This window comes from Haliotis rubra, unplaced genomic scaffold (genome assembly GCF_003918875.1).
Source record: "Haliotis rubra isolate DU_JTF1 unplaced genomic scaffold, ASM391887v1 Scf734, whole genome shotgun sequence".
In the NCBI taxonomy this organism is placed as follows: Eukaryota; Metazoa; Mollusca; class Gastropoda; order Lepetellida; family Haliotidae; genus Haliotis; species Haliotis rubra.
In genome coordinates, this window is record NW_025767451.1 from 374,323 (window position 1) to 399,058 (window position 24,736).

General features: G+C 40.6%; 2 protein-coding genes across 5 annotated transcripts; one reads left to right on the top strand and one right to left on the bottom strand.

Annotated features, from left to right (window-relative positions):
* Positions 1-298: 298 nt before the first annotated feature.
* Positions 299-11,187, bottom strand: LOC124259729 (protein mono-ADP-ribosyltransferase PARP16-like). 4 transcript variants are annotated; one of them, XM_046693918.1, is made up of 9 exons: positions 10,887-11,187; positions 9,323-9,459; positions 8,507-8,710; positions 8,061-8,229; positions 6,056-6,203; positions 3,738-4,830; positions 2,436-2,472; positions 2,362-2,398; positions 299-1,597 (listed from the first exon to the last, which is right to left on the bottom strand). In XM_046693918.1, exons 2-6 carry the CDS (start codon positions 9,449-9,451, stop codon positions 4,686-4,688), a joined length of 795 nt encoding a protein of 264 aa, XP_046549874.1. In that variant the 5' UTR covers positions 9,452-9,459; positions 10,887-11,187; the 3' UTR covers positions 299-1,597; positions 2,362-2,398; positions 2,436-2,472; positions 3,738-4,685. The 4 variants fall into 4 exon arrangements, with proteins under 4 accessions (XP_046549874.1, XP_046549875.1, XP_046549873.1 ...); XM_046693919.1 differs by lacking the exons at positions 299-1,597; positions 2,362-2,398; positions 2,436-2,472 and adding an exon at positions 1,917-1,991; XM_046693917.1 differs by lacking the exons at positions 299-1,597; positions 2,362-2,398; positions 2,436-2,472 and having other exon boundaries at positions 3,535-3,774; positions 3,812-4,830.
* Positions 11,188-14,514: 3,327 nt separating this feature from the next.
* On the top strand, positions 14,515-23,130 carry LOC124259725 (adenylate kinase isoenzyme 6-like). Its single transcript, XM_046693912.1, has 5 exons — positions 14,515-14,637; positions 16,192-16,403; positions 16,521-16,531; positions 18,478-18,549; positions 20,526-23,130. Exons 1-5 carry the CDS (start codon positions 14,595-14,597, stop codon positions 20,710-20,712), a joined length of 525 nt encoding a protein of 174 aa, XP_046549868.1. The 5' UTR covers positions 14,515-14,594; the 3' UTR covers positions 20,713-23,130.
* Positions 23,131-24,736: the final 1,606 nt, after the last annotated feature.

Here is a 24,736-nt window from a genome sequence, read left to right on the forward strand (position 1 = left end):
AGTACAATTAGTAACTAATATTGTAGTATATAAACAGAACATTGGTGAAGTAGCTTAATAAAAAGACTTCCAAGGATAAAACCTGCAAAACCAGAGCGGAACACAAGGCTGTGTTCACTGAATGCAACATGGTTAAATGGAACAATCAGATGCACAATATAAACATGAAGCAAATAAATAACGTGCAGACCAGGGAAAGGCACAATTACACTTCTCTTCAAATAAATAGTCACAAACCGTTTCTTGCAGAAACTATCAAAAAGGAAAAAACGACAAAAGAAAAACAAAGAAAAACGTGTTAAGTCGCAAGTTTAATCCCAGCAAAAAATCGCACAGCCTTTCAGGCTGGTGACAAGCAGTAATGTGAAGATACGTGATGTCAGCCCTTTCCAGGTCTCATTGGCGCAGTGCGATGGCAGTATGGTGGCTCGCTTAGTTGGAACAACTTCTCTTCGATGATTCCATCACACAGCTTCGTCTTGTCAAAGGAAAGCAGTAAATGCATTAAGGAGTAATGCAGGATAAATCAGAAATATGTGTACATTTTAGATAACTGGACAAATCAGTACACTAGGAAAATATCTGTGGCCATTTTTGTTCAATGCTCTGATGAAAAAATATATGAAGATCTTATCATACACTATACACTTATACACTACCATTTGGTGAGATTTCTGTCACTATTGCACAACTTAAAGAGATACTGTGCCATGCCACATGACAGTCACTGTCCCACAACATATACTACTCAAAAATAGTTAAGGAACACCTGATTCGTTAACATAGTTTAGTTAACCTGTCAGGCCAGTAATATGAATGAATCACACCCTTAACTTCCATTGAGTGGTATAGGTCAAACTACAAATAATAAACTAAAATCATAAACCAACTGCAATACCATGAATGAACCAAGCAGCAGATGCCATCTGTTGACAACACAAACTATAACAACCACCGACATAATGAGCATTGTGTAACTGAAAGCACTGGAAATCCATGATAAACCCGTTAAGTACGAATCACAGTCATGTCAAAATGTTTCACATAGAACCTGTTGCCATGGTTACAAGTAAAAGTCAATATTCAAAGAAAGAGGCACTTCACTACATTTAACATTGTAGATAAGTAGATTCCCATGTGGGGAATCGAACCTGGGCCTTCGGCATGTAAAGCAAAGTTAATGCTTAAAGCACTAGGCTACCCCACCGCCCTTCCTGGCTTGGAAGAAAGATAACTGTCTGTGTCTGTACACAAATATTTCTCCAAAATCACTGGTCGTTTGTGGAAATTTAAAACTTTTAAGATATTGTAGAACAAATAGTTTATGCTACACATTTATACACTGACCAGGTCAGCAGCATCACTGCACATACTTAGTGATTAAGTGATTAGAGTTGGTTGTAAAATATATTTGGCAATAATCCAGTAGGTGATACCGGGAATGAACATGCTCAACCCCAGCAGCAACGTATACCCAGATCTTCATCATGTAAACAGTCATTGCTACTCATTGACCCAGATTTCCATGAATCAGCTAGAGCTAATCTCAGTGTGAGAGAATCAAGTCATGCATCATGAATAGTGGAGGCCCAGTATCCTTCACACCAGACACTGGATAGTGGAGACCTGGTCACCTTCACACCAGACACTGGATAGTGGAGACCTGGTCACCTTTACACCAGACACTGGATAGTGGAGACCTGGTCACCTTTACACCAGACACTGGATAGTGGAGACCTGGTCACCTTTACACCAGACACTGGCAGTGGAGACCTGCAGTGGAGACCTGGTCACCTTTACACCAGACACTGGATAGTGGAGTACACCAGACACTGGGTAGTGGAGACCTGGTCACCTTTACACCAGACACTGGGTAGTGGAGAGTCACCTTACACCAGACACTGGATAGTGGAGACCTGTTCACCTTTACACCAGACACTGGATACCTGGTCACCTTTACACCAGACACTGGGTAGTGGAGACCTGGTCACCTTTACACCAGACACTGGGTAGTGGAGACCTGGTCACCTTTACACCAGACACTGGATAGTGGAGGGTCAGTATCCTTCACACCAGACACTGGATAGTGGAGACCTGGTCACCTTTACACCAGACACTGGATAGTGGAGACCTGGTCACCTTTACACCAGACACTGGATAGTGGAGGCCCAGTATCCTTTACACCAGACACTGGATAGTGGAGACCTGGTCACCTTTACACCAGACACTGGATAGTGGAGACCTGGTCACCTTTACACCAGACACTGGATAGTGGAGGCCCAGTATCCTTTACACCAGACACTGGATAGTGGAGACCTGGTCACCTTTACACCAGACACTGGATAGTGGAGACCTGGTCACCTTTACACCAGACACTGGATAGTGGAGGCCCAGTATCCTTTACACCAGACACTGGATAGTGGAGACCTGGTCACCTTTACACCAGACACTGGATAGTGGAGGCCCAGTATCCTTTACACCAGACACTGGATAGTGGAGACCTGGTCACCTTTACACCAGACACTGGATAGTGGAGACCTGGTCACCTTTACACCAGACACTGGATAGTGGAGACCCAGTCACCTTTACACCAGACACTGGATAGTGGAGACCTGGTCACCTTTACACCAGACACTGGATAGTGGAGACCTGGTCACCTTTACACCAGACACCAGTGGAGACCTGGTCACCTTTACACCAGACACTGGTAGTGGAGACCTGGTCACCTTTACACCAGACACTGTAGTGGTAGTGGAGACCTGGTTACCTTTACACCAGACACTGGATAGTGGAGACCTGGTCACCTTTACACCAGACACTGGATAGTGGAGACCTGGTCACCTTTACACCAGACACTTTCGGTAGTGGAGACCTGGTCACCTTTACACCAGACACTGGATAGTGGAGACCTGGTCACCTTTACACCAGACACTGGGTAGTGGAGACCTGGTCACCTTTACACCAGACACTGGGTAGTGGAGACCTGGTCACCTTTACACCAGACACTGGATAGTGGAGACCTGGTCACCTTTACACCAGACACTGGGTAGTGGAGACCTGGTCACCTTTACACCAGACACTGGGTAGTGGAGACCTGGTCATCACCTTTACACCAGACACTGGGTAGTGGAGACCTGGTCACCTTTACACCAGACACTGGATAGTGGAGACCTGGTCACCTTTACACCAGACACTGGATAGTGGAGACCTGGTCACCTTTACACCAGACACTGGATAGTGGAGACCTGGTCACCTTTACACCAGACACTGGATAGTGGAGACCTGGTCACCTTTACACCAGACACTGGGTAGTGGAGACCTGGTCACCTTTACACCAGACACTGGATAGTGGAGACCTGGTCACCTTTACACCAGACACTGGATAGTGGAGACCTGGTCACCTTTACACCAGACACTGGGTAGTGGAGACCTGGTCACCTTTACACCAGACACTGGGTAGTGGAGACCTGGTCACCTTTACACCAGACACTGGATAGTGGTGGAGACCTGGTCACCTTTACACCAGACACTGGATAGTGGAGACCTGGTCACCTTTACACCAGACACTGGGTAGTGGAGACCTGGTCACCTTTACACCAGACACTGGATAGTGGAGACCTGGTCACCTTTACACCAGACACTGGATAGTGGAGACCTGGTCACCTTTAAGCCAGACACTGGATAGTGGAGACCTGGTCACCTCTACACCAGACACTGGATAGTGGAGACCTGGTCACCTTTACACCAGACACTGGATAGTGGAGACCTGGTCACCTTTACACCAGACACTGGATAGTGGAGACCTGGTCACCTTTAAGCCAGACACTGGAAATCATGCAGAGAAACTGATAGGAAACATCCTATTAAAAATGTGATTAATTTAGATCCTGCATTGCACACGTCAGAATTAAGTACTCAACCATGTTAATGCCCTCGTAACATAACAAATAACATTGTGTCAACAAAATATGTTCCATCTGTCTACTGGTGAATTTCAACGCTACATGACCACATCATGTCATCACTATATAGCCATGTAGCAGCACTGACTCGGACATGATGCCCTGTGTGAATCAGAGAACAGTTCAACAGGTCATGCCAACCATCAAGGCTTAGCTGTGGCATCTACACCTAGGAGATTATATCCACTGTTACCATTACTAAGTTCAGGTAATTCATGGTACTACTGATTTTTTACTCATGCCCCATTTAAATCAAATGTACATGTAAAACAAATTTCTTCTCCAGACCAATATGGCAGCTGGATGTGAAACTGACATGAAGTCCATGAATAACCCAGCCAATATAATGTGAAATACACTCATTAACTTCCACAGTCAAGAACGACACTTAAAAAATACACCAATCATCAGGAAAAAAATCATCTTTTAAAGCTGAAATCCCCAAATTAACATTTTTAAAGAACGAATATTCATGAATTCTTTGAGTCAGAAACATGTGATGTTGTTTGTAGATCATACAATATGTCTACAAAAGATGGCAATGACAACACTGTACACATTTAACATTGGGCATAACAGTGTTGGTGTGTTTACAGCCCTGAACGCACAGGAACACCAGGCTGTCAGTCCATACACAGGAACACCAGGCTGTTAGTCCACACACAGGAACACCAGGCTGTCAGTCTACACACATCATGTATTCAACTAGGACATAGGCTGGTGTTATCTGAAGATTCGCTTCAGCTGGTACTGAAGAGACTTGGAGTTGGCCAGACCAATGGCCAGGAGGAGGAGCACATAGACAGACATCATCACCAGGAACTTGTTCTGCTGAAACCAGGTCATGTGACCTCTGCTCACACCCAGCCTGGAACAGAGTATCATCAGGATTTGGAACATGATTCAAAATGTGTCCGTCAAACATCAGACATCACATTTGATGTAGTAAATGCCTATGTCTCTTAAACTATTGACAGTTGAGGGTTTTAGTCAAACCATACACAAGAATCAATTATCAGAGATCGAGGAGAAGTTCAAATGTCCTTGAAACTAAAATGATTTCAGTACAACAATAGTTCCTGGGCAGTTGCCCACTCCACCACTCTAGTGTGTGTCCTGTAAAACTGTAATATGCATAGGAAGTGGGGAGTCTCATGGATGGTCAGGGTCAGGGTGCTTATTTGAGAAGGGTTTTCCTTCAGCCAACTACAGTATCTCAAATAGGTGACAGGGATGAGAAATCCTTATTGTAACAATTCCTCTCTGATGGTGAATGTGAGGCTGAGTAGAATATTGTTTGATCAGCAATCTAGAAGATGATGAGTCAATAACAAAGCATCAATGTTTCAGTGTAGATTCTTACACCATTTTCATCACCCTGTGCAATAAACAAGAAGTTGTTATCCATAAAGTTGTATGCTTTATTATTGTGTAGAATATAATACATAGATGAGTGTCAGGAGGCACTGCAAGTCACTGTGCAGAACACACCTCAGTCATTTCCGGACTTGCTTGTCATGTGATCCAGGATTGTTACTTCTGTGGTATCGTACCGCCTCCGTCGTGTAGTGGTTAGAGCGTCCGGCTCGAGAGCGGAAGGTCGCGGGTTCGATCCCCGACCGCGTCATACCAAAAGATGTTAAAATATGGTACTTGTTGGTCCCTGCCTGGCGCTCGGCATTAATGGGTACAACAAGGACTGGTCGGCTCGGAGTCAGTATAATGTGTCTGAGTGGGGTATTCATGCTTCACTGCGGCATGGTATCTCAGTGGGCTAGCACTATAAAACCAGCTTCAGTCTGGGCTAGTACAAGCAGCCGCACATACACATACACATGCATGCACGTCGTCATATGACCGCAATATTCTCAAGCACGATGTAAAACCCAATTTCACCTCACCTCACTTCTGTGGTATCAATATTCAGGTTTGCATCATGTTCTAGTGATAACATATGCTGCATCTTGAGGAATCAGACAGGTTCTAGAATGCGTGTTGAAGACCCTACCCTATTTTACCCTACCATTAGGTCAGTTGTGAGTGAAGGAGAGATAGAGATGTCGACATCAGAGACTCTCCCTTGTTTTACTCACTGTTTAGGTTTTGTCTTCTCGGCATACACTAGTAGGTAACGAACACGCATGACCTCATTGTTCCGGACCACGTAGTACTTCTCTGGAACATCCCCTGCCATGCTGCCAGCCACACGTGCTCGAGACTTCTTTACACCATCCTCAGATCCTGGTGGACAAGATTGATACACAGACATACAACTCTGTACATGCAAATACATGACAAGCAAGCGTCATAGGAAGATGACATATCCCCCCGGGCCCACATATTTGAAAGAACAAATCATCTGACAGCTACTTAAAGTCCAGCTTGATTTGTTTTTAGACTAGTCCGAATCATTTCCATGGAAATGATGAAAAATAAAATGACAAAAATCTGCAAATAGCAAAAGGCACCACTTCAAGATATGCCTCACATATCTGCCAAGTTTTGCTGAAAGACATTAAGATGTTTTCGAGTTGTGCTCCGGAAACGAAGCCCATCCCTCCCTTTTGAGACAAAGTCCGAATCGTTTCCATGGAAACCAAGAAAAATAAAAATGCCAAAAATCGGTAAATAGCAAAAGGCACCACATTAGGTCCTGTTTGATATATCTACAAAGTTTTGATGAAAGATATTGAACAATTTTCGAATAGTGTCCTGGAAACAAAACTCACCCCTCCCTTTTGAGACTAAGTCAGAATCGTTTCTATGGAAACCAAGAAAAATAAAAACGCCAAAAATCTGCAAATAGCAAAAGGCCCGATTTTAGCTTATGTTTGATATATCTACCAAGTCTTGGCGAAAGATATTGAAGGGTTTTCAAGTTGTGCTCCGGAAACGAAGGTCACCCTCATTTTGAGACAAGTTCAAATCGTTTCCATGGAAACCAAGAAAAATAAAAATGACAAAAATCTGTAAATAGCAAAAGGCACCACTTTAGGTTCTGTTTGATATATCTACCAATTTTTGTTGAAAAATATTGAACGTTTTTTTAGTTATGCTCCAGAAACAAAATGATATGACGGACGTACATGCCGGGGGAATAAAAATCATGTTATATACCTCTGATTTTCCAACATAGTATGTATTTTTTTTAAATCTTAGTAACGGGGTTATGGTAGAATGGAGATAAACATACTGTGTTGAAAAATCAGAGGTATATAACGAAATAATATTGGCTCTAATTTTTTTATTTAAAACCTCACGTTACGCGTTTGGTTTTAAATCAAATTTAGAGCTATTATAATTTTGTTATATACCTCTGATTTTCCAGCACAGTATGTTTGTCTCCTAAATGCCTAAACTGTGACTCAATATTGACTTCCAATTTCCCAAGTTGAACTTAATGATGAAGCAGCAGTTCACTGACTGGTATATGGAGCAGGTGTCAACAAACTTGAAGCCAGACAAGACAATGGCTGTAGATCTGAGGATATGTGTGATGAAGCCTATCAATGTACACTGGGTCATCTTGGCCTCTGTGTTGCATGTGTCTGGACTTGAAGTTCTCAGTGACGACTAGTCTGACACAAGTGAGTAGAGCTCTTGATGATAACAATGATAACTCACTGGATGTCCATTATGCAATTTCTAATGTTGGAATGATGTATTGTTACCAATATATGTTAAAACTGATGCTCAATAAACCAAGACATGGAATAGAGTTGATTATTTTTATATCGAAACTGGTATTTCGGCCTTCCTAAATCATGCCATCATGCTTACAGTCACTTTATATACATACTGCAAAGTTTCATTATTGCGAGCAATAACAGATTTAACTCATTCTTGCAATATTTTCAAGAATTTTTGGTACCAAATGTTAAAACAAGTTACATGTTGCTTAATCCTTACCATATAGGAAATATGTCTAGCTAACTAAACTCCATAAACATCTCTGAGGTGTAACAAAGATTATGATAAAGTACAATGGTGACTTCTCAAGTTACATGCTGAACTAAAGCATTAAAGAGAGATTAACAACAGTTGACATATAAGGTGCCTGGAATCATGGGGTGTATGGACACTGTGAAAGTAACAAACCTGTCTTCTCCTGACATTTGACACTGGAGTCGTCGATCATCTCACACACAGCTACACATCCCAGTTTGTCCCCCAGTTCGCTGCTGTCCCAGGTTAAGCCTGTAGGGCTGTAGGTCATTGACACTGCCAGTTCACCAGACAAGTATGTACCCTCACCGAACATTGACACCTGGAAAAGTGTCAGCATATATTGTATATCATCAGCTTAATGCCAGTGGTGAACCCTAACATACACAATGTCATTCACTGAGTAGTCATGACTTTGAAATGAAATCGGAAAATGACATCACAAACAGTGAGCGTTTAATATGCCAAGAAACAGGTTTCTTTTTTCAGAAATATCAATTCCACTTGACACTTGTAATTTAACATGAGTAAGGGCTGTTTTACTTCTATATATTAAAATATTTATGGCTTTTTTTGTCCAGTAATGTATACACACTTACTTTATTCATATGAGATGCTAGACCATTATGCAGAATAGAATGGAAGTTTTCTATACGACTTCCATGATAGGCAAAGAAAACTTTTCTGTTGTTGCGGACAAGTTGAAATTTGGCATCATTTGTTTCACTGGGTGTCACCTCAAAGATGAAGTTGGGAGATGGCACCTCTGTTGTGTGACCAGTCATTTTCTGGATCTCTGCAAACTGCAAGTGGGTAAGTGAGTATGCACATGTTTACACTGTTATTAGTTAGAGACACAAGAATTTGCTTCTGTCATTTATCATTATCAGTATGGTTAGGGGTGGAAGTAACCAGGGTGTTTCGTCGAAAGAACAAGAACTTATCTGACTTCCCATATGTTAACTTCGCCAGCACAGATATGGCGCTGAGTGATCAAATATCATTATCAAAGATTTTAACACAAAATCGCTGGATCATGGAAGTGGAAGTGGTACAGCTGTTATCCTAAAGGGTACAACAGCAATATAAATCAGAAAACTGTTTGTATGTACAATTGATTACATCATAATGCATAGCACCATAACTAATCACTGCAACAAACAGCTGGGTAAGTTTATTAAATGTTATATTAAACTTTCAAATTTAAAGTCATATTCTTTAACTCTCATGGGCATCCACAATTACTTTTGATCTCACATACTGGAAGTCCTTAAAGGACCTGGTTTTACAAACCCTCCAGCAGTAGTAACAGGCATATGACTGTGTCACAATGGTGTGCTGATGCCTCAGGTTATCTTTACAGCCTGCATGAAATGTGGCAATATATTTGATATAGTCATACAGTTGGTGCCTACCTGAGCCTTGTCAAGGGCTGTGAGGGTGAACGACTTTGAGTCTAACACCCAGTGAATCAAGTCAATGGTCTTGCTGGGAAGTGATGATAATGAGGAACCCACTCTCTGCACATTTGGAATATCACGCATTGCCCCTCCTACAAAAGTGAAGTAAGATGAACGAGCATGTCAGGGACACAACACCTTTATCAGTGCTAGTCTGTCTCACAGTCCCTGAACCACATTATTGTCCCTACTACCAAGCCCTCTCAGCGGTGCTAAAGCCCTAAATAAAGCAAGTCTAGATTTCCTCAGGTTCAGGATCTCTGGTCTCCCCTGGGGCTCCTTTTCAATTTAAATGGGCTTGTGTGTTACTATCAAAATTATATATATTCAGAGACTAAACGTTAGTCTATATCAGTGCATGCAACTCACTGTCTTCCAACACCAGTGAGCTTAGGGTAGTTTCTGTCTTAACTCCACCATATCAGCCTTAAGCTGGAAAGAGTGAAAATGTATGGATGTCAACTTCCCCTATATAAGGGATACACAGTTAAGTGGTTGTTGGTCTTAACACATATGCTCATGTACAGAACATACAGAAGTTCACATCCATAAATGCCATTCAAAGACCTTATCCACAAAAATGCCAAGGTGCTGGAAAACTACAACAAATGCAACAAACATAATGATCATAAAACAACAAGGTTTTTAGTCAGCAAAAATTATCAGTGGAGAGCTGTCCAGATAGTTATGACTATGACTGTGTGGACCTTGCTCTAAGTGTTTACATCAGCATGGATCCATCAAGATTGGAAAAATTCATAAAATTGACAACTTAAAGGGACACTGGTACAGCAATTCCTGTTTCACGCTAACAATCTTACTATGTCATGTAGCTGCCAGAAGGTCAGTACCTGTGGGCAGCAGTCCACCTTGGCATAATTTCTTCAACCTTGACATCAAGACAGTAAGATGCCATTATCAAAAACTATCCTTGGTAGTTATAGTCTCATTGTAATATAGTATCCCAGCAGTGTTAGCTTTTTCGGATTTTCTGATGCGTGGATTTTAATATTGGTATGATGACTGATCCAATTTGATCCCATTTCTGTGTTTTTATCTCGATATTAAGCATGTCATCTAACAATGTGATGTCTCTTGACCTATGATATTAAAAACACACATTTGATTTATCTGAAAACGCAAACTTCAAAATGTGTTCACTTGTTATCATGATAATTAAGATGGAAATATTATCAGAGACCATATAATAGATATTATATGGTCTCTGATATTATGAGTTAAAATGATAACATTTCAATTAATTTCAAGGCGAAGCTTTATTTCATTTTTGTATACACCCATATACTACCAATTGCGCTTGAATCGCAGAAATCGCAAACCAGTCAAGAATGCTGGGGTATCATCCGGGTAGTCTAGGGGTATAAACAGTATCAAAAGCAACAATTAACCAGTCCCGGGTAATTGCTCTGATCAGTGTCCCTTTAAACAGAGCGAACCAAAGTTTGTTAACATGCACATGCGATTAGTAACAAAAAATACGATAATAAAATTAATTTACGAGAGATTTTGTATCTTTTTCGTTGTCAGAGCTCATGAACATCGGAGGGAACGGTCGAAGGACGGTGTCAAATCGGTAACTGTTTGCTGCCGACGAAAACAAGCTCCATTGCACATCGACAGCAAGCGGGTCAAGTTTTATCCTTTCTCTTAAGAATTGTATTTTACTTGTCTGGCCATCGTCCATGATGATTTTAATTTGATAGCAAGCTTCAAAGGAGTCTTAACTCTAAACTCTATTTGACAGGCCCGACCCACTCATCTCCGAACGTAAGCAAGCAACAACTCAGAACTTTACTACGTTTACTTCCTTGAGAGTGCGCATGACAAGCGGATGTTTTGATCTATCAAGTTCCATACAGCGATGATGATCCACTATATAGTTAAGCTGGTTCCCGGCTCCCTTTGCGCGCCCTAACGTATATTGCGATATGCGAGACGGGGCCCAGCTTACTTTATAGTCCACATTGATAGCACGCACTGTGACTGAGCGCAGGGTAAGTGTATGCTCCTCACAACATATTCCAGTAATGTGTTTAGAGTGTACTGCTTCCCTTGGTCTTCGTTCCATGTTCATGCCCATCCGTTCGTTACTGATACATAAATCAGTGTAGTAAATCAACACTGTACGTATTATCTAGGTACTTACTGAAGACAATACGCACGCGCGTACTTGATCTAATTCTATACCCTTTGAATTAATCAAATAAATATAGCAAACTTTTCTTCTGTATATTTTTCAAGTGGATGTTCGGAGTGGGCCTTTGGACATTTGTCTGTCTGTGGCCCTTTCTACAGAGCACAATAAAAGCAAGAGGAATCATGTTCTCCAGGTGCTCTTGGGTGTAGGAGTCACAGGATAGTAAGGTTTGTACTCAACTGAAGTTATTGCGTAAACAATGCAAGTCCGAGGCATATTCATAGATATAAACAATGGCGCTTTTTGTTAAATATACCGTCTCCTGTCATGACATCCAACAAATCACATTCCAAGACAGGAAAGAGTCGACCTTTTTTACTGCACACTTTTCGTTAGAATCGACTAGTTATATATTGATATATTCTGTGACTTGAAAGAGTGCGTGGATCCTTCTTCGGTACTTTAAGGTGGATCATTGCTCCTGCTATCAGTCCCATGTTTGGCAACAGATCTACATGTCGTCGTGAACTGGGTGCAATATTGCTGTGTGTAGCGTTGCAAATCATTATGTGACAGTGTCAAGAGAAACCAGCCTCCTGACAGATCATCTTATTAAGACACCGGGGAAGTTCCAACACCATGATATAGTTGGTGAGGTGAGGTGAAATTGGGTTTAACATAGCGCTGGAGAATATTTCGCTCATATGACGACGTGCATGCGCGTGTATGTGTAGGTGCAGCTTCTTGTACTAGCCCAGACTGAAGCTGGTTTTATAGTGCTAGCCCACTGAGATATCAAGCCGCAGTGAAGCATGAATACCCCACTCAGACACACTATACTGACTCGAGCCGACCAGTCCTTGTTGTACCCAATAATGCCGAGCGCCAGGCAGAGACCAACAAGTACCATATGTTAACGTATTTTGGTATGACGCGGTCGGGGATCGAACCCGCGACCTTCCGCTCTCCGGGCGGACGCTCTAACCACTCGACCACGGAGGCGGTCTGATATAGTTGGTATAGCTACCCAAACAAGTAAACACTATCGACTATATACTCCACCCCAGTGGTCTTTTCAGATCAAGTGGACCTTTTTAAACGCGCAGTGACATTTTGATTTTTAATATTATTCCAAACATAAATAAAGAACACAATAAAGCAATCACCTTAATTCATTTCTAGTTAACAGACAACAAGTTGTTCAGGTTGATAATGTGAAATCATCAATTGTAAACACATCAACTGGCGCTCCACAAGGTTGCGTTATTTCACCAATTTTCTTTATATTGTACACCAACGCAGAAACATGTTTTACAGTTAAATTCGCTGATGATGCTGCGTTGGTAGGCCTTGTTAGGGAATCAGAACCTAGTTACAGAGCTGAAATAGCAAAATTTGTAGAATGGTGTAAATCAAACTTTTTATTTTTGAATGTGCAAAAAACAAAGAAATTATCATATATTTTAGAAAAGCTAAATCAACAATAAATGCTGTAAGTATTGAAGATAATGAAATAGAAAGAGTGAATACAAATATTTGGGTACTGTCTTAGATTCAAAACTCTCCTGGAACGAAAACACTGAGAAAATATATAAGAAAGGACAACGGAGCTTGCATTTTTGGTGGAAGTTGAAACTATAATGATATTATTGTAGAAAACCTTTATTCAAAGTGTCATAACTGTAGTTCGAAGAATCAGTTTCTTTCATGTCTCTCTCTCTCTCAAGTTCATATTCATATTGAAAGGTCAATAGTTGTATTTCAAAGAATCGCTTTTATTCTTTTCTCCCAGGTTCATCATAATCATATTGAAACGTCAATATTTGGATTTGAAAGCAGATTCGGGTCAATTCAGTGCAAGTGTCCTTGCTATAGATTGACTGCAATAATGAAATAAGGGAATCTGTAGTTCCATATAATGTTGTCGTCATATGAGCGAAATATTCTCAAGCACGACGTTAAACCCAATTTCACCTCACCTCCATATAATGTTATCAGTATCGCAACATTAACATTCTCAACTTCATCAATAAAGATACACTTTTGACAAAGTTTTACATTTCTAACCACCTGCAGTGATGAATAATGTTACAGTCAATTTACATGACTACTATTTCAGTAAATAACCCTTACCATATGTCAAATTAATGATTTTGAAAGCTCTAACAAACGAAAACCTGAGAAAATCTATTTTTAATTTCTTGAGTTGGTTCGGGAACCTGTCTGTCCAGAATAAAAGCAAACTCTCAAAAATCGTAACCACTGCGTCTAAAATTATTGGGCTTCCTATCGAGAGTATCGGCAGTTGTTATGAGCAGCAAATTTCTAAAAAGGCAAACAAAATTTTAAGTGATCCTACTCACATACTTTTTTCGGAATATTCATCATTACATTCTGGACGCAGGCTGCGTATGCCGACTTTTAGAACAAACAGGGTTCGCCACTCATTTGTTCCAGCTAGTATTAGATGTATTAACAACAAATTCAATGAATAACTTGTCTTCCAACTGTCCAAATTCTAGTCAATATCAATGTTTGTGTACTAAATTTATGTGTATATATCTTGATTATTTTAAACAATAGTTTTATGTTTAGCACTTGCAATGTTATATATGGCTGCCTTATGAAAGAAAAACTGGAGAACTGCATATGATGCAAAACAAATTTTCCTTGGGGATAATAAAGAAATCATCTTATTTATCTTCTATCTTTTACCTCCGTTTTCCCAGGGGCGGTAGGGTAGCCTAGTGGTTAAAGCGTTGGCTCGTCACGCCGAAGGCCCGGGTTCGATTCCCCACATGGGCACAATGTGTTAAGCCCATTTCTGGTGTCCCCCGCCGTGATATTGCTGGAATATTGCTAAAAGCGGCGTAAAACTAAACTCAGTCAGTCAGTCCGTTTTCCCAGTATTTATGGCGATAATAACCACTGTGAAATGTTGTTCAACTAGCAGTACGTATCGCAAGGTCACCATAAACTCCAAAACAGCGCGTCATTTCTTCTTGAAACTGTGTTTCTACCGTAACATCACTGCAAGGAGCTTTACTCTACACGCGAAAGGAAGTTAAAATGGCAGAGGGCAGTCCACGTGGTCCTAATATTTTGATTACAGGTTGTTTATTCGTGGCAGTTACGCTTATATGTACAAGGCATGATAATGAGATTCATAATATGGTATATCACACACAATCATTATAATTTCAGCATACGTATTAGTGTTTAGCTGAAGTTCAAACTGACCCACAATCTGTTGGTCATTTGGTGGCAGGTATTTTGCTAGGTGTTTGATAATATAATTGTATATAAGGGTGTCTTCTACTCCGCATTATAACAAGGCCATGTTACGATAAGCCCGTCCCGTCAACAAAACAACAACAACACACAAACTATTAATGTTCAAGGACCAGAGTACTGTGAATTTGTCAAACACTGATCTCTCGTTTGGAAACAACAAACAAAAACAAACCCTGAGTGCAGCATTGAAAACGGCGTGCGCCTTAAATCCGGTGTTACTTCCTGACCTCCAACTAATACTCAGTCTTGTTATAGTGGTATGACCTGAATAAATGAATACATGATATAACTAATCTTGTCAGGACTCTGACACATAATTTCATATACTGTAATATTATCATTATGATTAGGTATTAGGTAGTGATGGGTTGTAGACAAAAGGGCCGAAAAATAAAGTAAAAAAGGCAGAGGCTAAAAGTCAAATGGGCCGAAATGAAAAGTAAAAAAGGGCGAAAAATAAAAATTTTAATAAATTACATAGTAAAATAGTATAAATAGTGTTTAGTTTGTTGTTGTTTTTAGTTTAAATGGAATTTGAACATGAGACACAAATGTTTTCATTGTGAAGTGTCTTGACTAATGACCAGTCTGAAATCTTTGCTGCTTGGTGGCTGTACAAAGAGGGACAGCTCAGCCCAACTGCGCCTCTGACAATGTGTTCCAGAGTGTATGCCCCAAGTGTGTTTGAATGAACTTGTGTGAATTATGAGCGAATGAACAGTGTGTAAATTATGAACTTGTGTACATTATGAATGAATGAACTTGTGTAAATTATGAACGAATGAACTTGTGTAAATTACCATTATATTATTTTTGTTAATTATGTGAACTTGTGTTAATTAAGTAAATTGTTAACTATATGTATTGCCATTACATAAAAACTTGGCTACATGCTTGGCTATTACCATGTTATTACCATTTTATTAATGTTATGATGATATTATGTTTCCATGCTATATGTGTCAATAGATAATGTATAACTTTTCTAAACTTTTTTTCTGTTAGGCCCATATGACTAGGAATAAGGCCCATTTGACTTTTTCCATCGTCCTTTTTGACTTCGCCCTTTTGGGTCCTTTTGTCCTTCGGTTTCCATTTGACTAGTTCCGGGTAGTGATATGCTAAAAGTCCTTGACAATTCGGACTCACCCTAAAAAAAATAGAGGTTACACCTTTGTTTTGATATTATTTTTCAATTACAGAGGACAGTGTGACACACAGTATTGTTAAAACCTAGGAAATAATCTCCTGATGATGAGGCATTGTTTATGCTGGTCAGAAGTTTATTTAAAAGTCTGTCATGCCCTGAAAATATCTGTATATTGTGTAAAAGTTTTACTTAAAATTCAGAGAGATGTGTTTGTGTGTACAGGCACTCCAGGGACAGGCAAGACTACCCTGGGGTCCGAGGTGTCACAGAGGGTGGGCTTCAACTACATCAATGTTGGCGATGTTGCGAAGCAGCATGACCTGTACGATGGTTGGGATGACAAGTATCAGTGCCCAGTCTTGGATGAGGACAGGGTCTGTACAATGTTCAGCTTCAGCATTTTTGTGATGTTCCAACCATTTTCATACATTATTGTTTATTAATGCTTGTGAAAAAGTACAACGTTCATGGCATTTGTATTAATACGTCACCTCTAACTTTTCCATAATATTTCACACCATTCAAGTTACTGTTGGACGACGGCCCACCAGGATGTCATCTTGTAGGTGTAATACTCGAGACAAACATATTGAGTCAATGAGTGTCCTGTCATGATGGGAAGCCTTGTGGTTAAACTCAAAAGGCAGTGGCTGGAGTTTCCATAGATATTGTTTAAGTAACCCTTTAAGAACAATGTTTGGAGAGTTGTTGGTATCATTGTCCAAGATGTTGCGAGAATACTGCTGTATAATTTCAAAGGAAATATCCTCTCCATGACTGCTGACAATAGTCCTGGCTGTAGATACAGATCATAGAGATTGCTAGACGTTAGCTAAATATGGTTAAATATTGGAGACATAACTTTGATATGAAAAATGCCAAAAAGTCTTTAAGAAATCGACATATTTCACATCACTGGAGAGTAGTGACATTTATTCATAAATAACTGTCATGATATGGCTGAAATACAGCCGATGTGACTTAAAATTTTAACTCACTCACTCATACATAACTAGCAAGACAGCACCTGAACATAAGGCCTAAAAAAAATGTTGTGGTTCCGATTACCCGACCCGACCCTTGAATTCTGGTGCTGACCCTAGTTTTTTAAGAGGTATGAAGGAAATAAGCTTTCAGATACCATTGTGTTTTCCTGGCACCAACGGACATTGGTCATTCTTATAAAGAAAGTCGACATGATGGCCGCAAGCTTGATTGAATAAACAATTACACATTGATAAATGTGTTCTTACTTTACTTCTAAAACAAATGTAAAAAAAAAAAAATATTCCTACCTACCTACCTACCTACCCTGTGTTCCCGGTGGTTTTGAAAATTACCGGCGGCTTATGCCGACGGGGTCTGAAAATTCCGGCTGAACTAGTTTTTATCCGGAGAGACAAATTAATCAGTAATCGCAACGATATACTGTAAATAAATGTGTTGAAAAGTCTGCCGTACGAGTTGCTTGTTTTTCGAGAATGCTCATTAGACCTACAGCGTCCTGACAAAAGTATTCGCGATTTGGCATATATAGCCGTTCGTCTCGTATTTTGTCACAATCAGAAAATGAAAGCGGTCCAACTAAATTCGATAAATGTGTTCAGAATGTCATTCGCTATCTAAATGACTATGAAATGTGCAAATAATTAGTGTTTATATACCTGTGGTGAATTTCAACCCCGCATTTCACGAGTTGAAAACAAAGATTCTCGGACACATGCTTCGGCAGCGGGTCCACAATAACATTGTCAAAGAGCAAAGTAACGATGTTTCGAGGAATTCATTAAATAAATTGAATAAACTAATGAATAAAATCAACAACATTCATAAAAGTTGAACATATAAAATTACTATTTTCCATGTTTTTGTGCGATCATGTAATGTAAGTCAAGTCACTGACAACTGACATCTCGGCTCTCGCCGCCTCAATCTTCACGCTCGGACACGATGTTTAATGCGAAAATATATACATGAAGCATTTTTGTCACAGGTCATAACCTAGCACGATACGTCCAAAAAGTTCCATAATTTACGTATAGGTAGCGATTTCTTGCTTAATATGTTCAGAATAGCATTATTTTACCCAAAACTTCTGTCTAAATCTAAAAGTTTTCGTTTACGAGGACGGAATCCATTGCTGTAATATGATTGGCTGCTTTAGGTCACGTGTCAGATTTTGACCAATTACGACCCTTATAGCAGACTGTGGCGAAAAAGCGTCATTAGAAACCAATCTTTATCCAATAAAATCGCTTCTTACAACTGTGAAAAAACTATAGAGTCTATATTTAGATGTGGGATTGCCACCCTAGTTTTCAATATACGTTTGCATAATGATCTTAAGAAAACAAAGAATAAACAAAGATGTTATCTGCAAGTTTATTAAATCTGCCGATAAACGGCATCTTTAAGCAATACAAAATTTACCGGCGGCAGCTACCGACGGCAGTTGAAAATACCGGATCTTCACAATTTTTATCGGTAAAAATCCGGTAATTACCGGAGAACGGGAACACTTGATATTGTCTTTGTACTGCGGACAAACAACAATGAACTGTACGAAAGACTGGAAAAAAGGTTTGTGAAATGATGTAAATAATTATACAAATTATCCAAAACATTGCTACTACTACTACTTGTAAGCAAGAGCCGTGAGCTGAATGCCCTCGTAGGAGTTTCTTCCCTTTGACCAAGCAGAGAGTAATGAAAGATGATAGTATCTTCACCAAATCTACTATGACTAGTTTGGTATGCCATGCATTGGCACAGGTGGCACAGTTGTCTAAGGTGCTGTTAGAAATCTGTCATCAATGGGTTGAATCCCAATCCACAGGTGGCCCAGTTGTCTAAGGTGCTGTTAGAAATCTATCATCAGGGGGTTGAATCCCAATCCACAGGTGGCCCAGTTGTCTAAGGTGCTATTAGAAATCTGTCATCAAGGGGTTGAATCCCAATCCACAGGTGGCCCAGTTGTCTAAGGTGCTGTTAGAAATCTGTCATCAAGGGGTTGAATCCCAATCCACAGGTGGCCCAGTTGTCTAAGGTGCTGTTAGAAATCTGTCATCAAGGGGTTGAATCCCAATCCACAGGTGGCCCAGTTGTCTAAGGTGCTGTTAGAAATCTGTCATCAAGGGGTTGAATCCCAATCCACAGGTGGCCCAGTTGTCTAAGGTGCTGTTAGAAATCTGTCATCAAGGGGTTGAATCCCAATCCACAGGTGGCCCAGTTGTCTAAGGTGCTGTTAGAAATCTATCATCAAGGGGTTGAATCCCAATCCACAGGTGGCCCAGTTGTCTAAGGTGCTGTTAGAAATCTATCATCAAGGGGTTGAATCCCAATCCACAGGTGGCCCAGTTGTCTAAGGTGCTGTTAGAAATCTGTCATCAAGGGGTTGGATCCCAATCCACAGGTGGTCCAGTTGTTTAAGGTGCTGTTAGAAATCTATCATCAAGGGGTTGAAGTGACTGAAGTGGTACATATATGAGACGTGCATCACACCCCTTGGGTTGGACTGAAGTGGTACATATATGAGACCTGCATCACACCTCTTGGGTTGGACTGAAGTGGTACATATATGAGACCTGCATCACACCTCTTGGGTTGGACTGAAGTGGTACATATATGAGACCTGCATCACACCCCTTGGGTTGGACTGAAGTGGTACATATATGAGACCTGCATCACACCCTTGGGTTGGACTGAAGTGGTACATATATGAGACCTGCATCACACCTCTTGGGTTGGACTGAAGTGGTACATATATGAGACCTGCATCACACCTCTTGGGTTGGACTGAAGTGGTACATACATGAGACCTGCATCACTTTGTGCTTTCATCCCATATTAAGGTGACACTGTGCTATGACTGGAATGGTGTTCAAAGCGGAGTTCAACCCTGATCACTCACAAACATGCATGACCCGTGAAGATCCGGGGTAGAATAGGCCTTCAGCAACCCATGCTTGCCACAAAAGGCGACTATGCTTGTCGTAAGAGGCGACTAACAGGATCGGGTGGTCAGGCTCGCTGACTTGGTTGACACATGTCATCGGTTCCCATTTGCGCAGATCGATGCTCATGCTGTTGATCACTGGATTGTCTGGTCCAGACTCGATTATTTATAGACCGACGCCATATAGCTGGAATATTGCTGAGTGCGGCGTAAAACTAAACTCACTCACTCACAAACATGCATCATGATTTTGTGATTTTATTGTGGTTAGTGAGATGAGATGATTTCAAAATGTTTTCATGTTCTCACTATATCAACAATGTAGTATGAAGGCTTCTTAGGTTATTCTAGTTCTAAATTACAATACATTTTCAGTAAGTTATACCTTTCAGTACCATATTGAGGTTTTAACATTTCTAAGGGAGCAATCAATTTTTTTCCCTTGAATATACAAGTTGCCCAATGCTTGTTGTACAATAAAATCCTTCATGGTGTTGTACAAGTGAGTGGACCTGTAATACAAGCATTGTACTGGTGGAGGAAAGATTGTCCTGGTGCAGCTTCTGTGGATTTTGTTAATTTTAAAATTGTTGTTTTTCAGAGGTTACAGTGGAAAGAAGTTGGAAGAAAATATTCAGTGTGAAATTTTTCAAACCATTTTGGATGAGGCTCGTGAAGCCTACAAACCACAGATAGTTCATGAGCTGCCTAGCAACACTCCTGACGAAATGGAAGATAATCTGGATAAGATACTGGCATGGATTGAACAGTGGACAATTTCCCACTAGCACATGAGGAGGCTGGCTGAGAGCTGGCCATGATTTGTCAAATGTGCTGCAAATATCTCCACAGACTCTTCTAGTCTGTCTGAAAAGCAACATCCTTAATGGGACATGTAACTCGTGTTGTTTGTCGGTCTACACTCAGGACCAGGAACAGAGTAGTGATTGTCCATCATGGGCTCACAGTTTCAGCCCTCGGTTTTCACATCTCACAAGGGCGTATACAAATGTGACTATTAGGTGGACATGTAATTTAAATTAAGGAAGTGATGTGTGCTGAATTTATGGCAGTTGCCATGATGGTGTTGAAGTAATGTTGTTTCACCTGACAGTATAAACTCAGTGTGCAGTGTGAACTCAATCACTGTATGGAAGATGTTGCTAGTTCCTCTTGCTTTCTGCCTGCGGCGAGAGGAAACTTGTGGATAACTCTGTTTCTAAAATGCTGCTTTGACCAGGAGAGACAATTAATAGGTGTTAGCATGGTTAGTGTGGCCAAAATGTCTGATGTTACTTGCAGATGCAAAAACTAGGGGTTTGTGTGGTCAAAATGCCTTGTTTGAGTGACAGAGACAATAGGTGATAGGGTGGTCAAGGTGCCTTGTTTGACTGACAGAGACAATAGGTGATAGGGTGGTCAAGATGCCTTGTTTGACTGACAGACAAGAGTAGGTGATAGGGTGGTCAAGATGCCTTGTTTGACTGACAGAGACAGTAGGTGATAGGGTGGTCAAGATGCCTTGTTTGACTGACAGAGACAATAGGTGATAGGGTGGTCAAGATGCCTTGTTTGACTGACAGAGACAATAGGTGATAGGGGGTCAATGATCAATATGTTATGTTTACTGAGCATGGTCGTTTCTTTTCACGCCTCTGTGTCAGAGTGAAGTGTTCAAACTGCAGGTTACCCCAGGGTACAAGTATGGAGGAGTTTGTATTAACGGTAATCATTTAAAGACTGCCAGTATAAAACTGTAATTGTAACTATCATTATATGAACACATGAAGGTCAGACTGGCGGAAGGTGTTGAAGCTGGTGTGACTGTTATAACAACTAGAGAAGCAGGGGGAATATGAACAAATGATAAGAGTGTGGTGTATAACGCCATGATTCTTTCCTTTATAGAATTCTACATGTTCAAGTATGATCCTCCTGTACGTGTCCAGGCCAACGTTAGGACAGGTTTAATGTTTGATCATTTAAGCATTTGATTCAGAACGAAAACCAGAAGTTGTGTTCTGAAGCGTGCAAGGACTTTAAATGTCATATTTTAAGGTTATTAAACTCTTTGAAATTGTTTTGAAAATTTTGAGACAAGTTAGATTATTTGACAACTATTTTTGTTCTGTCCCTCATTTTCATGTCTTGGGCTTGTTGCATTATCACGTACCCCAGATCACGTACACACAGACGTTTAGGTACACTGTACATACAGGTGTCTACATGGCCATACATGATTGATATAACACAGACGTTTAGGTACACTGTACATACAGGTGTCTACATGGCCATACATGATTGATATAACACAGACGTTAGGGTACACTGTACATACAGGTGTCTACATGGCCATACATGATTGATATAACACAGACGTTTAGGTACACTGTACATACAGGTGTCTACATGGCCATACATGATTGATATAACACAGACGTTAGGTACACTGTACATACAGGTGTCTACATGGCCATACATGATTGATATAACACAGACGTTAGGTACACTGTACATACAGGTGTCTACATGGCCATACATGATTGATATAACACAGACGTTAGGTACACTGTACATACAGGTGTCTACATGGCCATACATGATTGATATAACACAGACGTTAGGTACACTGTACATACAGGTGTCTACATGGCCATACATGATTGATATAACACAGACGTTTAGGTACACTGTACATACAGGTGTCTACATGGCCATACATGATTGATATAACACAGACGTTAGGTACACTGTACATACAGGTGTCTACATGGCCATACATGATTGATATAACACAGACGTTAGGTACACTGTACATACAGGTGTCTACATGGCCATACATGATTGATATAACACAGACGTTAGGTACACTGTACATACAGGTGTCTACATGGCCATACATGATTGATATAGTAGTCCTGAAATCTCAAGATATCAACCCTGTGACACATTAGCTTTTTCTGGACATTTATTGAAATGAATATGTAAAATATGGTATTAATCTTAAGAAATGTTACTTCCTCTCATGATCATTTCAGGGTCATTTCTGTAATTATCAGTCCATATGTTTTGTCAGTACCTTGACTTCAGTCATATTGGTTTTCCCCTGCTAAGATCTTTCTGGAAGTCAATTTTGGTTTGTTGAGGGAGTTGTTGATTTGTGATAAAATGTTTATATTAATGAATAAATAGGATAAAAGTGTGTATTCCATGCCTTTATTGGGAGCTGTTCGGTGGATTAGTGACACTCTGTAGATTGGTTGCTGAAAGGTTGGCTTGTCAGCTGGAATATTGCTAAATGGTGCCATAAGCTATAACCGCACACTAGAAACCTAACTATGGGACGAAAATGAAAGGAGCAGGTAAACAGACAAGTGTTGTGGGTTTTAACATATTTAAATAAGCAGAATTTCTGCCCTTTTCTTGATCAGTGAGGTACCTTATCCACTCAAGCACATATACGTATGCGCAGTAATTAAACACCACCTGAATCCAAGGACGATTTTTGTAAAAGTTGCCCCAAACAATTTAAAATCGCGTGCTGCGCACAATATCTCACAAGGTGCGTTCACGTTCTGCGAAGGCGACAAGCACATCTGAGTAGAAAAAGCTGAAGGGTCACAACATATTTCTGAACTTATTTAAAGATTGATATCACGGCAAGACATAGACTGTCAGAAAATACACGATTGCAAGTTATGGTTTGCATGACGCACGAATGACCTGTGGCAACATCGGTGATAACTTATATCATGCGCGGATCCAGAAGGGGGGTGCGGGGGTGCCGGGGTGCGCACCCCCAAGAGTGTTCCAAATGTACTACATGTTTTATGCCCAGGGTTCCGAGGATTGGGGTGCACCCCCCCAAACGAAAATCCTGTTTCCGCCCCTGTATATATACGGTTATATGTGGACTCGTGGGGGAGCACATAGGCCCCGGTGAAGTAGAGGATCTTCCAAGACCTGGGCCCCGTTTCACAAAGTTATCGTCAGAAGGAATACACTTCGCTTACCATTTCATGTATAGTGTAATAAAACGACACTTTGCCCTGAACTATTATAGTTAAAGCACGAGGACCCTTTGCGTCCGAGTGCTTTAACGTTATAATAGTTCAGGGCGAAAGTGTGTTTTATTACACTATACATGGTGGTAGGGCGAACTGTATTTCTTTTCTAAGATGCCAAATTTAATACTTTCTAAGGATAATTACGATTAATTTAAGGCAGAAAACAAACGACGGTGTCTGTGACCTAAATTAAGAATCCTCGCACAGGGCTTACTGGCGCGCTGTTCTATTGATGTGTCTTCCCCCTACGTTAAGACGAACGTTACCAGAAAAAACCAAATGATAACAGTTTGATGACGGTTTACGTTCGGATTAAATATCTTCTCTGAATTATTTTAAATATATCTGTTATTAACATAAACCATACGGGGCAATATGAACGTTGCATTTCTACTACCAACGTAAGTTTAGATCAGTACATCCAGAGGAAGTTGAGTAGTCAAGCGACATTCCACGATTGCATTGTGGGAATGTAAACATTGCGAACGTTACCGTGTCGCTGAAAACTTGTGAGTCGAAATGACACATTTTAACCGTCGTAAAACGTAATGTTTCCACCAGTGATATTAGCTGGGTGAAGCAACCGCAAACCAAGAAACGGGATGCAACGGAGTAGTTTACTGTAGGAGGCCGGACGAGGCGATGACAACTGACATGCATCGTGACGTTGCTTTCATTGTGACGTAATGTAAAATGGTTCGATTACGAGGGGGCACACTAGAATGGCGCAGTGACGGGATAACGT